Source organism: Atta colombica, unplaced genomic scaffold (genome assembly GCF_001594045.1).
Source record: "Atta colombica isolate Treedump-2 unplaced genomic scaffold, Acol1.0 scaffold69, whole genome shotgun sequence".
In the NCBI taxonomy this organism is placed as follows: domain Eukaryota; kingdom Metazoa; phylum Arthropoda; class Insecta; order Hymenoptera; family Formicidae; genus Atta; species Atta colombica.
Window position 1 is genome coordinate 407,718 of NW_017259560.1, and position 12,827 is coordinate 420,544.

Consider the following 12,827-nt stretch of genomic DNA (forward strand, 5'->3'; position numbering starts at 1 on the left):
CTTAATCTTCAAAGAAAAGCTTATATATATTTTTTCCAATTTCTTTTACGTTAACTCTAAAATATTTTATTTTATAAGCTTCAGAAATAATTCCCACAAAATGAAATAAACAAATTTGAAAATATGTAAAATACAAGAAAAAATATTGACCAATAAGGAATAGATATGATAGGCTTTCAATAATAATGATAATAAGGATGTGTGATTTTGGACAGATTTTCTATATGGTATAATACCATGATTCTAAGATATTTCGAAATTTTCTGGGGATGATTCTTTCAATATAGAAACTATAGAAAAAATGAATCAAACGAATTCAAAAAAATATATTTTTTCAGAAACAAATAGAATTCTTGGATAAAATATGGTAAATAATAATAACGCAGGATCACAAAATAAAAAAAAAGTATTTTGTTCCGGAAGGAAGACTAATTGCACCTTACATACATATTCTAACTGAAACAGGATGTTTCCCGAAAATTCATATCTCATCACATTTATAAGATACGTAGTAAAAAAGTCCAAAATCACATAATTTACATCGCAAAAATAACACAAATTATAAATTCTTAACTACCGCGAATAATAAACCAAAACAATCAAGTTATTTGAACCCTCAATTCCTAAACCCTAAATCCATGTACTCCAAACTCATCCTTGTCATCCATATCCTTGAAGGCAAGATCTCGAAATACGTGGGTCGTTTGATAAGTTTGGTAAATTTCCATGAAATGGCGCTACAATCCATTTGATGACGCGACATCTCGAAAGATCCACTCTTCGAATCCCTTCAGGCCAAATTTCAGCCAGAAAGGACGCATAATTCACGTTTGGTAGTCATTTGAAGTAGGCTGTCTCAAAGTCTGCAAAATACTCATTGACGGCGACAATGACTTCCTCATTTGACGAGAATTTCTTCCCACCGAGTCAAGTTTTTAAGTTTGGGAACAGAAAGAAGTCACGGGGCCAAATCCGGAGAATAGAGTGGATGAGGAATCAATTCATAGCCCAATTCGTAGTTTTGTTATTGCAACGGTCGACTTGTGGGACGGCGCGTTTTCTTGATGGAAGAGCATTTTTTTGCGCGCCAATCTCGCTTCAAATGACTATCAAACGTAAACTATGCGTTCTTTCTCGCTGAAATTTGGCCTGAAGAGGCTTGAAGAGTGGATCTTTTGAGATGTCGCGTCATCAAATGGATTGTAGCGCCATTTCATGGAAATTTACCAAACTTATCAAATGACCCACGTAATTTTTTATGGGAGAATCATTATATTAGATCAAGTAATATCAGAATTACTGAATAATCAAAGTACAGTTCACTGAAAAATCATTGTTCTGAACATCAGAAGTTTCATCCATCAAAACTAGATGTGTCATTCGCAGATGATACTTCAATTTTCTTTTCTGCTTCTTCCTCCGACCAACATAATGCATTATTAAGGTGACTCTCAAATTGTCGTGATGGTCTCATAAATATCTGAGAAAATGCGAAAATATTTTATTTCAAGAATAAAGAAAGTTTCACATAATTCAAACTGTGGAACAAGAATGAAACGGAATTGCTGAGATCGAGAATAAAAATAATTGAACGCAGCACAGTTCATCACAAGTGACAGTCTTTTGTTTTCTATTTTACAAATTTTAATTGACTTTTATCTTTTTTCCTGTTTTTTTAAATAAATAAATTCACTGAAAAACAGGATTATATTCTCTAGGATCACAAACGTAAAAGAAATTGTAAAAAATAAGTCTCTTTTTGAAGGTCAAGTATCTCACGGAAAATGATGGCTCTAACATATGTTATAATGCATATATGTATATATGCAGTTTTTAAGGAAATTTGATCTTGCGCGAGCAATATTTACAAAATGAAACAAATCTTGATTTGTTCTAAAGTACAAAATCCATGTAAAATGGTAAACTTAAAAATAGTTATTCCCTTGGATCAAATCATTTTTGAAAAAAAAAAATCATTTCAGGGCGTTATGAGCCTTGGATAGAAGAATAAAATAACACACTTGAAATTGATTGGTCCAAATCCATTTTATTGACTCTTCTCCTTTAGGATGAAATAGGAAGATTATTCGGTCCAATGATTATGCTTTTCTTGTGCTCGATAGAATGGTTCGAATTGAAGTTAAGATATCTTCCAGAATTGGAAAGATTTTGAAAATATAAAAGATTATTTTTCTCTCTTCTATTATTAATCTCATATCTAAGAAACTAATACCATTTTTATCATCATATTCTACAATGAACTTAATCCTTTCGTAATAAGCATTAAATTTACAGAGTATCGATTCAATTTTATCTTGTGGCGCTGTGAGTACAATATCCATGTAATCCGATTTCGAAGATTTTATATTGTTTTATTACCGTAGCAAAAATATCATTTTTTAAGTTCTATAGTTTTCTTATATTTTCTTGTCAAACACAAAGAAGGTTGAATTTAATATAATTTTAATCGCTTTTATGAATTCAGTTTTCGGTATTTCAGTGTTGTTACGAATAAAGCTCCATCTTCGTTCTATACTTTTTATAGCCAAATCTGAAAGGCTATTAGCATTCATAGGAACTACATTAAAAGAAACTATTTTATAATTAGGTTTTAGTGTTAATTCATTTAATTTTTCCATCAAATCGTAACTATTTTTAATTAAAGTTGTTGCTTTTCTCTATGTTTTTTAAAAAAGTTGCAAAAGGATAAAAAGGACTATTTATGCAGCTTACAATTAAGTCTTAATGAATTGCTATCTTTGTTAACTTTTGGCAGTCTACAGGATCTCGATGAATCCTTGTCAAATACATGAAGTTTTATATATACGTAATCTGATCTATGTATTTTTTATTTTCCCTTTTTTTTTAAATGTACGAATTTCTGTTGTAATTACATTTATAGAATTTTTATTACAGATTGTGTATATATTATCATCAGAAACAAAATTTCATGCATCTTGGTCTTATATTCGTTTAAGTCTAATATCACCGAGATATTTCCTTTATCTGCGCGTGTAATTAAAATCTCAGGATGTTCCGAGATGAATTTACGTATTGAAGATGGCCACATCTTGGCCGAAACGTTTATGTTTCTTATTAGTTTTTGATTGAATTTTAAATATATGACTTTCACTAATGACATTCTGCGTGTGGCTTTTTAGCTCTTTTATTTATATACTGAAATATTACTTTTATAATTTTCCCATTCCAAAATTTTAACATGTACTTAAACGTATATGTTGTATCTCATAATCAATAAAATATCGTATTAATGATAATATTACAGAAAATTCATAATAAAATCTATCTTTTTTGTAATGTTGCATATAATAATGGCAAAATAGGAACTTTCTATAATGTGTATTGCAAGGAAATTATGTAATAATTTTGAATTCACCGTGGAATGATGATGTAGGATGACAATTGATGACAATTCAATTGGTCGCTTGACATTATGTGATTTTTCTATGCGCATAAGCCTACCTATTCTTGTAGTTATATCATGGCTACGAGAATGTCCGGCATTTTTCTTCAAAATTATGGAAGAGAGAAAGATATGTGCTATCTCATTCTTACTCACTCAGTGGCGCTGTGGTGCTGTAAATATGGCAGTTCTATAAACTTCATAGTTCCCCACAGATTTCGTATTCATATTCCTGGTGAACATAAGTAAATACGCGGTGAATATAATGAGTGCATTCAGCGAATGCTCAGTGAGCTCTTTCATGATTGGTCTATATTTTAGAATCTAATGGAATATACCAATCAGATGAAAGAACTCAATGAATGAATGTACCCAATATGTACGTAGTTTTGTGTAAGTATTTCTTTTTTTAAAACATAATTTTATTTTTTTCAAATAAAGAAAGCCATGATCGATCAAAGTTAGATGTTTCAGACAATATATTCTTTTTATTTAAAAATTAATTATTTTAGATATGACTGCGCGTCGATAACTTTCGGACTTTTAACATAATTAATCTGAAACGCTAATAATCCCCTCTAAATTAGATTAGAAAGAAAGAAAGAAATTTGTTGCAAAAAATATTACCTCAGCCAGGGTTTGAACCTGGAAAGAGTTGGAACCTCTCAATTTTCCGGGAAGAGTATCTTAGCCAACTCGATCATTGAGACTTCGGAAATATTCCTTACAATAATTGATATAGAGAGAACGCATTACATGAACGCGTGTGTATAAACATTATAAAATTTCAGAATGACCATTTATATTGTATGAATACATCAAATATGATAAAGAAAGCCATGTCAAAACTATATAACATCAGTCAAAACTAGATGTTTCGAATAATACATTATTATATTGATAATATTTTTGAGACTTCCACGGGTGCTTTTTATATAAAGATGCGTTTCGCGGGTTTCCTCCGTGTCCACATCCATTTTTGTAATGCCAACGTTTCGTGAAACCTTGTAGTCCACTTCATCAGGGCGAAGAGCAGCCTGATACTGAGTTGTTCCTCCGGGTTCCTTTTTATATTACGCTACTTGTTGGAGTGTTGGGGGGAAAGAAGAGAATTGTGAGTGGAGGGAAGTAGGGGAAATCGGTCTTCAATAACCGGAAGAATGGTTTTCCATATTTTATTTATGTTGTAGCCATTATCTCTATTTAGATTGTTAAGAGTGTTTTTGTATCTCTATGGCTTCTCTATACTTTCTTGGAAAGTATGATGTAATGTTGGCTATTATGATCGTTTTATCAAACAATATTTGATGTCCTGCTTCTGTTGTGTTCTGATTTTGCTGATTACGTGACGAGTTTTAGCCTGACATCATATTGATGTTCTTTTATCCATAGCTTGACCATTCTTTCAGTTTCTCCAATGTATACTTGCCTGCAGGAACAAGAAAATTTGTATACTCCTGCGGAGCTAAATAGAGGTCTTTGATTTTTAGGATTTCTTAAGAATTGTCCTATCTTTTTGGGTGGTTTAAAGATAGTTCGGATATTATATTTATTTAATATCCTGCCAATCCGATCTGTTGTTCCTTTGATATATGGGAGAATGGATAGGATTCTTTCTGATTGTATATCATACCGTTGTCTTGTTTATTGATTGTTTTGATTATGACTTTTTTGTCGTGTCTGTTTTTCTGTAAGATTAATTTTAAGTGAGTGAGTTCTGTCTGTAGATGTTCTTTGTTAGAGATAGTGAAAGTTCTATGTACAAGTGAATTGATTGCAGACTGTTTTTTGTGCCGGGTGCGACTTAGCATGTAGGTATCTGTTTGTGTTGGTTTTCTGTACACTTCATGGCTTAAGGTATCGTCAGTTTTCTTAAACATATAGGAAGAATATCTAGGAAGGGGAGTTTTCCGTTTTCCTCTATGTCTATTATAGTGAATGTTGATTGTTGAGGAAAATAAGGAATTTACGGAGTTTAGCTCTGTCGTATCTCCATATCATGAATGTATTGTCTACATAACGGAACCAAACTTCTGGTTTTTTGAGTGTTTTTCTGAGAGCTTCTTTCTCAAAATTCTCCGTAAATATGTTGGCGATTACAGGAGAAATAGGAGAATTGCCGCTCCTGAAGTTCATAAAATTATTCATAAAATTGATTGTTATAGGAGAAGTGGTTATTAAGCAATGCTCTATTAGCGGGTTGAGGTCGGAGGGGCCGACCTCATGTGAGACCTTTATTATGTTTAATTTTTTATTGGGACTTGGGTAAAAAGTTTACATTTTTATATTCTTTTTATTAATCAATTTAGGTACAGTCGAATCTCTATAAAAATAACTTGTCGGGACCGATCGATTTCCGTAATAAACAAATGTGCATGCGCTAACATATGTGCGGATTACTATATGGGAAATTAAGACATGACTTTTATGGAGGTTACAAACAAACGGAAGTTAACTTTACGGAAGTTCGATTGTAATATTTTTCGCAATAAGTGTCTTTCTTTTTTTCTAATCTAATTTAAGAGGGATTATTAGCGTTTCAAATTGACTATGCTGAAAGTCCGAAAGTTACTGACGCGCAGTCATATCTGAAATAAATTGATTTAATGAAAAGAATATATAATATATCATTCGAAACATTTTTGTCGTGTTTAACTTTGATTGATCATGATTTTTTTTATCGTATTTGATGTATTCATATAATTAATTGATCATTCTTAAATCTTATGTTATTTTTATTTTACATAATATCTAAGTATAAGTATTTCTTTCTAAGTAAAAATGGTTGGATATATCAGCATTTTTTTGCAGCAATTCATCAAAAAAGACTAGATAATGAAATACATTTCAAATAACTGCAGCGAATTGAAGAAAAATGTCGGACCGAGGCTACGTTGTGACTAGATTCGAATTCAGACCTGTCCAATTTGAGTTCCAGAACCAAAATGCAAAGCCATCAATGTAAAAAAATTCAATGTGAGTAAGATTTTAGGAACTGTAAAGTGTTGATACGCATTTAAGTGACGCTTATCAACAGTTTATTATATATACAGTAAGTTATTATAACGCTTATTTACAGTTTCTAAAATCTTACATTGAATTTTTTTATATATGGCTTTGCCTCGGAGCTCAAATTGGATAGGCCTGTAATTATAGAATCTCTAGGAGCCATAAGGATTTGGAGCATATTATGTGAATAAACCTATTACTGCTAAATCTAAAAATCATTCATAAAGGTTTAGTCTTATGCTAATATGGTTTTGTGATTAGTTTATATCTTAAAATCATTCTTAAGACAATCCTAAATGTACAACAAACTATGAATATCGATCAAAGATTGCAGATTAAATATGCGAAAATCATATCATAAATGGATCTAAAATATAAAAAGTAATAACAAAAATAAATTTCGTTACTGAAAAAATGTAACTACGTACCGTCACAGTTACAGTTATCCAAAAAAAGTAACACATTACCAGTCCGTTATCAAAAAAAAGTAACGGTAACTAATTACATTCTCTGTTAAAAATTGATAAAAATTATTATCAATTTTTGGACGGAAATTCCAATTTTGTTTTGGAAAAAAATATTCGTTTACAATTGAATCCAATTGATTCCAAAATTTCTTTTACGGTACCATATTCTACATATATTAAAGTATTATAAATCATATAAGGGTGTCTTTTAAGTAAGGTTCGGGCCGCATTGTGGGCATAGAATGGATCAAGGGGAACAAAAATGTCTTATATACCATTTTGAGATATCCACTGTAGTTTTTCGAATTAAAAAAGAAAATGTCTAAGCAAATGTGCGATGAAGTCATAGCACGGCCCATTGCACTTCATTTCATAATGCGGCGCGCATAAGGGGAACGAAACGCTATCTTTCTCTTCGCCCTCCCTGTGCGCCTATGGAGTGAAGAGCGATGAGCTGTTATGAATTCGCGCGGCGCGATTTCACCACACGTTAGCTTAGACGTTTTCTTTTTTTAATTCGAAAATTACAGCGGATATTTCAAAATGGTATAAGACTTTTTCGTTCGCCTTGACTCATTCTACGTCCCCAATGCGACCCGGATCTTGCTTAAGAGACACTCTATATATATTAAAGTATTTTTGAGAATTTTTTTCAGATTTTAAAAAGTGAATATAATTTATTTATTTATTTATTATGGAAAAAATTGATTTCTTTATACTATTTATTTTTCTCATTAAAATTAATTTTTATCTGTGAAAGTATGGAAAAAATTCTAAAAAATTCATGTTTATAAAAATTTTACATAATTTTAGTTCACAAGAAAAATTACAACATAAGAAGTTTTTTTTTATATGACTCTAATATCTTGAATATAAGGCACATAATACTTATATTTTTTACTTTCAACTTTATATAATATAATACTTTATATAACTTTATATAATTCACTTATACGTTTTCATGATTATTTCAAAATTTATTTTTAGGTGGACTCCATTCACGTGGAATATACCATATACATAGTATAAAGACAAGAGTATATTCATTTCGTAGTAACCTACTGCGCAGTCAAAGTATGATCACACTCGGAGCCAATTAGATTGTCCGAATGATTTGACGATTAAACATGGTAGATCCTGGTCCTTGATAAAGTTCCTAGAAAAACAGAGTATGGTCATCGGCCCATGTTTTTGATTGGCTCATATTAGCTTGCTTTCTATGACAGCACGAATTACAATGTAAGGAAATAGTATGCTTATTGAAAAACTTGTAGACATAAAATAACGTAAAACATTCTTTATTGTATTTCATATTATAATCATAAGGAAATGTTACAATAGTAAAGAAATAATATAGTTAGAAATATACAATTTGTTTAATAAAAATATAAAATTTCAAATGAAAACAGTTTTAAACAACAATACGATCAGTATCAAATGTATTCTACGCACATCTTCACAAAGGAAGGGCGCTGGTGGGAGAACAATGAAAACGAAATGTGAAATTAAAACAAAAAAGCTCGGGCAGGCTTAACAAAAATTGGGGATGAAACATCCAAGCCAAGACAAGGACAAACACGTCCGTCCCAGTTTACTCTCGTCATAGAACTAAGTCCTAAGTACGAAAGTATATAAAAGTATAAGCACAATCCTACCATTTTTATTTGACATTTTAAGGATATGGTCAGACTCTGTTTTTTTAGTTTCTTGATAGAGTCCCTAGAAAAACAAAATCTGATTCATGTTTTCGATGTTTATGTATTATCTTATGAAGACATATAATTCCGGTAAAATAATTGAGTCTCTTTTTCCACTTTAATTGTTGATATTACATGTGCAACGTATTGTTCCATAAAAGATTGTGGCAATTATTTTTGGAAAACAAAATTGCTTAACGGGAATAGCATAAAATATTTTTTGTTTTCGAAAGATTTTAGACTAATTCTACAATGTGCTTTTTGTTTTTTGTTTTTTGCTGTTTGTTTTCCTGTCTTATTGACCAAAAAGGCAAGAGACAAATAGAGACAAATAGTAAGAAACAGGAAACAAAGAACACATTGTAGAATTAGCCTTATAATCGCACGTAAGTGAGTTGCAACATGCGGAAAATAAAATGTTAACATCAAAAAAGGTAAGATTTTCTATTTCTTAAATGTATAAATGTAACGAAGTAAACTATATATAATTTTGTTCATGTTCAGCTATAATATGTTCCCAATACTTCAATGCTTCATATTGCCGTCGAAAGAAAAATTATATTTATTAGTTATAGGATATTTATTAGTTAAGTTACAGGATATTTATTAGTTTATAAAATATTATTTTAAAACAGATTTTTCCTGTAAATTTGAAATTAAAATAACATATCTGACGAGTATGCTGCTAACATAAGTTATTTGAAAATAATAGTTTTAAATTTACCGTTTATCTATGATGTCACACCTTGATAATTTTGATTGGTCGCATGCGTATGAGCATACTCTTGTCTTTATACTATGGTCATATGTGCCAATTAAAGGCTCGTGTATTGAATCAGTATTATAATCATGTATTGAATCAGTCGATATAAACAAAATAACTTAAATCTAAGATACATAAAAGAATTTTTTTAAACTGTGTTGTTTAAAAATATCCTAAACTGCATTTTATATTCTTACCGTCGCATCTTAAACCTTGTCGAAACAATCCATACAACATTGAGCCACAATGATCGCAGAAAGTCGGTGACATGAATGTGTGAGTACGAAATCTATGAGGAACGTCTATCTTAAATCGTTCTCTCAAATACTATAACAAAATAAATATTTAATAATTTAGATAACAAAATGAATGGCATTACTGCTGCTATATCTGTTTAATAATGATTACGTCGTTTAAATATTTACATAATTTATTTTTCTATTATAGATTAAAATAATCAATATTACAATTTAATTTTATTTACTGTAATCTTCTTTTAATTTCTAATCGTAAACATCGATACTTACTATTGTATTTTCTGATTCTCTTCCACTCTCAGGACATTTAGTTAATAATTTGTCGTGGCATTTCTTATGTACTGCCGTTTGACACGCTATAATAAAAAAAATTCTTTCATAAATCTTAATAAAAAGATACAGGAAAGTAATAAATAAAAAGAGCAAAATTATAGAAACTAAAAACTTTACCCTGACATTGATAACCCTGTTTTCCAAAACCCCTAAAATAAAAAATAAACAATTAAGGAATATTTATTTATTATCAAATTTATTATCAAAAATATATGTATAAAAAAATATAATTGAAATTGTATAAATTCTAAAAATATGAGATAAAATTTAAAATATTAATAAGAAGAAGACAAAGGAAATCTAAAATATTACCACAAAAAATCTTTACAAAAAGCGCAGAATGTCGGTTGCCGAAAAAACTTGGCTACAAGTTTATGACCTCGTACAATATGCACTTTGTTATGTTTAATAGCACCCCTTCTTCTTGTTATAGCGCGTCCGATGTTGTTCTCTCGTAACAGCGAAGACGTCGACATTGTTGACTCCGCAAGATCTTTCCTTGGAACTCTGGTTCTATAAATGTATATTTTGCTTTGCGTTGTAGTTGTCGAGGGTAATTCCGTAGGATTTAGCATCGGTACTCTTGTCCTAAAATCATCCGATTGCCAAGACATTTCTTATGTGCGTAGGTGTTTCATATAATAAAAAAACTTAACGATAGATATATCGTTATACACTACATCATATTATTTTTTTACAAAAATAAAAGATATTAAAAACATTATTATTTAATCTTTTGTCTGTATACAAATAATATTTTAACGTTAACCATGCATAGAGGTGTAATTATATCATATGCATTTTTAATGCAAAATGTAAAGAAAAAAAATAAGAAATGAAACAGATTTATGTGTAAATAAATTTGATAATTATTCGGATTAGGAAACATCACGCCAATCACCTTGATTTTGATCAAAATTAAGGTTATCAGTGCAGTGTTCCCTAATATGAATAATTACCATAAATCCTTTTCTATAAAAAGTATGCAAGCTTGCACAGAATCTCAATATGAAAACATTCGTTCTAAAACATTTCATAATAAATATAATTGTTAAACGTTTCGACCTTCTATTGGGTCATCCTCAATAACTTTATAAATTCAGTTAAACAATTTAATGGTGGAAGAATTAAATTTTATCTATATAAACAGCCCATCAACTCTGATGAATATGTAAACTTTAATTCGAACCTCCAAGGCTGCATTTGAAAATATTATTCAAATGCTTTCATGTATCGTTTTATCCTTGTTGTTCATCCAATGTTAAATAAAGATAGGACGATACACCTGGGAGTACCCAAGTAATGTTTCCGAATGCAATCAATGGAGCATAAAGAAAGTATAATACTGAATCTTTTCGAGAGAATTCTTTTCTCATTTCATCTAAAATTCCTCACAAAAAATTTGAAGGCGATGGTTAACATTTTGCTGAATGACTGTTATTAATTTGATATTTTCTACTGTTAACGCTCGGAAGGCAAATGGTTTTCGACGGACGAGGGAGACAAATGCAGGCATTTTACTACTAGTCTTGGGAAAAAAATTATACGTATATAAAAATGCATTTGTGTGTGTATACAACATATATTTTATTTCTTTTTAGTGTTTTGTACACTTGATACATGAAATAAGTGTATTATACATGAAATATATACATGAAATAAGTGTTTTTACAATAAATAAATTTATTTATTGGGAATACAAATTAGTTCGGTCCGTTTAAAAATGCATTTATTTCAAAACAAAATGAATGAACAGATCAATTAAAGTATTCTCCATAATATATCAGTATATCCATAATTATATCAGTATATCCATATATCCATAATTTATCAGTTGGAGCAGTGTTACCATAAACTTCGACATTCGATGGACTTCAGCCGCACTTTTCTTCCAATTGAAATAAAAACCTCCCGCAAGTGCTGCTTGGTTAACACAAAATTCGACATTTCAAACATAGTAAAAATCAAGGTTTTTGTATGAAACTCAAAGCGATATAAACTGAATATTATTAACAGATGTTTAATCTCTCCGAAACCGCCAAAATCAGCTGAACCATTCACAACAGCTGGACCCATCGTTAGGGAAACGGACCGAACTAATTTGTACTCCCAATACAACAAATAAATTTATTATAATTTTGATCTTGTATTGTATTTTGTATCATTACTGACACGGATATAACATTGTGATTTTTCATTAACCGCTACGGTATTCTGAGTTGTTTTATCGATCAAAGTGACCCTACATTCGTCTTATGAGGGTTAAAATCACATTAATATTCACATATAAAAACACTAAAAAGCTCCACAAGAATAAAAAAAAAATAATAAACGATAGAAAATATTTTACTATTCCAATCAATCAATATTTATGAATTTAGAACATCGCCAAAAAATATAACATCAATCTGGCACATAAACTTATCAATTTCCTTAATAAAAATGGGAAAAGACAGCATTGATCCAATGTTACGTTGCGACGTTTATAAAATAAGTCAAAAATGCGAAATCACTTATGACGATCAAATGAAACAACAATTAAAAACGAGAATAAAAGAATATCTTACAAACATTAATAAAAGAAGTAGTTCTTTATCAATAATTTTAAAACATAGATTTAAAAAAAATTGTGAATTCAAATGGGATGATGTAATCCATACATCATAGAAATATTGCAAAATAATTGCAGATAAATCTCATTGCAATATTGTAATATTGTAAATAAATTGTATGTATTTTTACAATTTTTATTATTAAAAATAGTTCTTTTATTATTATTGAATGTAATTTGAAATATAATTTGTGATATAAAAAAATACAGAAAAAGAACTAATCAATATATATTTTATATTATATATAATTTTATATGTAGATATA

General features: G+C 29.8%; 1 protein-coding gene across 3 annotated transcripts in view; it reads right to left on the bottom strand.

Annotated features, from left to right (window-relative positions):
- LOC108692315 (putative protein kinase C delta type homolog) overlaps positions 1–12,827 on the bottom strand; it is a 42,897-nt gene that overhangs the window by 7,283 nt on the left and 22,787 nt on the right. Inside the window, exons 3-7 of one of the 3 annotated variants that reach the window (XM_018200513.1) lie at positions 10,263–10,538; positions 10,068–10,099; positions 9,888–9,973; positions 9,558–9,687; positions 3,586–3,656 (exon numbers count right to left, since the gene is read on the bottom strand). In XM_018200513.1, coding sequence (XP_018056002.1) covers positions 3,649–3,656; positions 9,558–9,687; positions 9,888–9,973; positions 10,068–10,099; positions 10,263–10,538 — 532 coding nt within the window. In that variant the 3' untranslated portion in view covers positions 3,586–3,648. Of the gene's footprint in view, positions 1–3,585; positions 3,657–7,992; positions 8,057–9,557; positions 9,688–9,887; positions 9,974–10,067; positions 10,100–10,262; positions 10,539–12,827 lie in introns of those variants that run through there. The other 2 variants (XM_018200512.1, XM_018200511.1) reach the window with 2 other exon arrangements.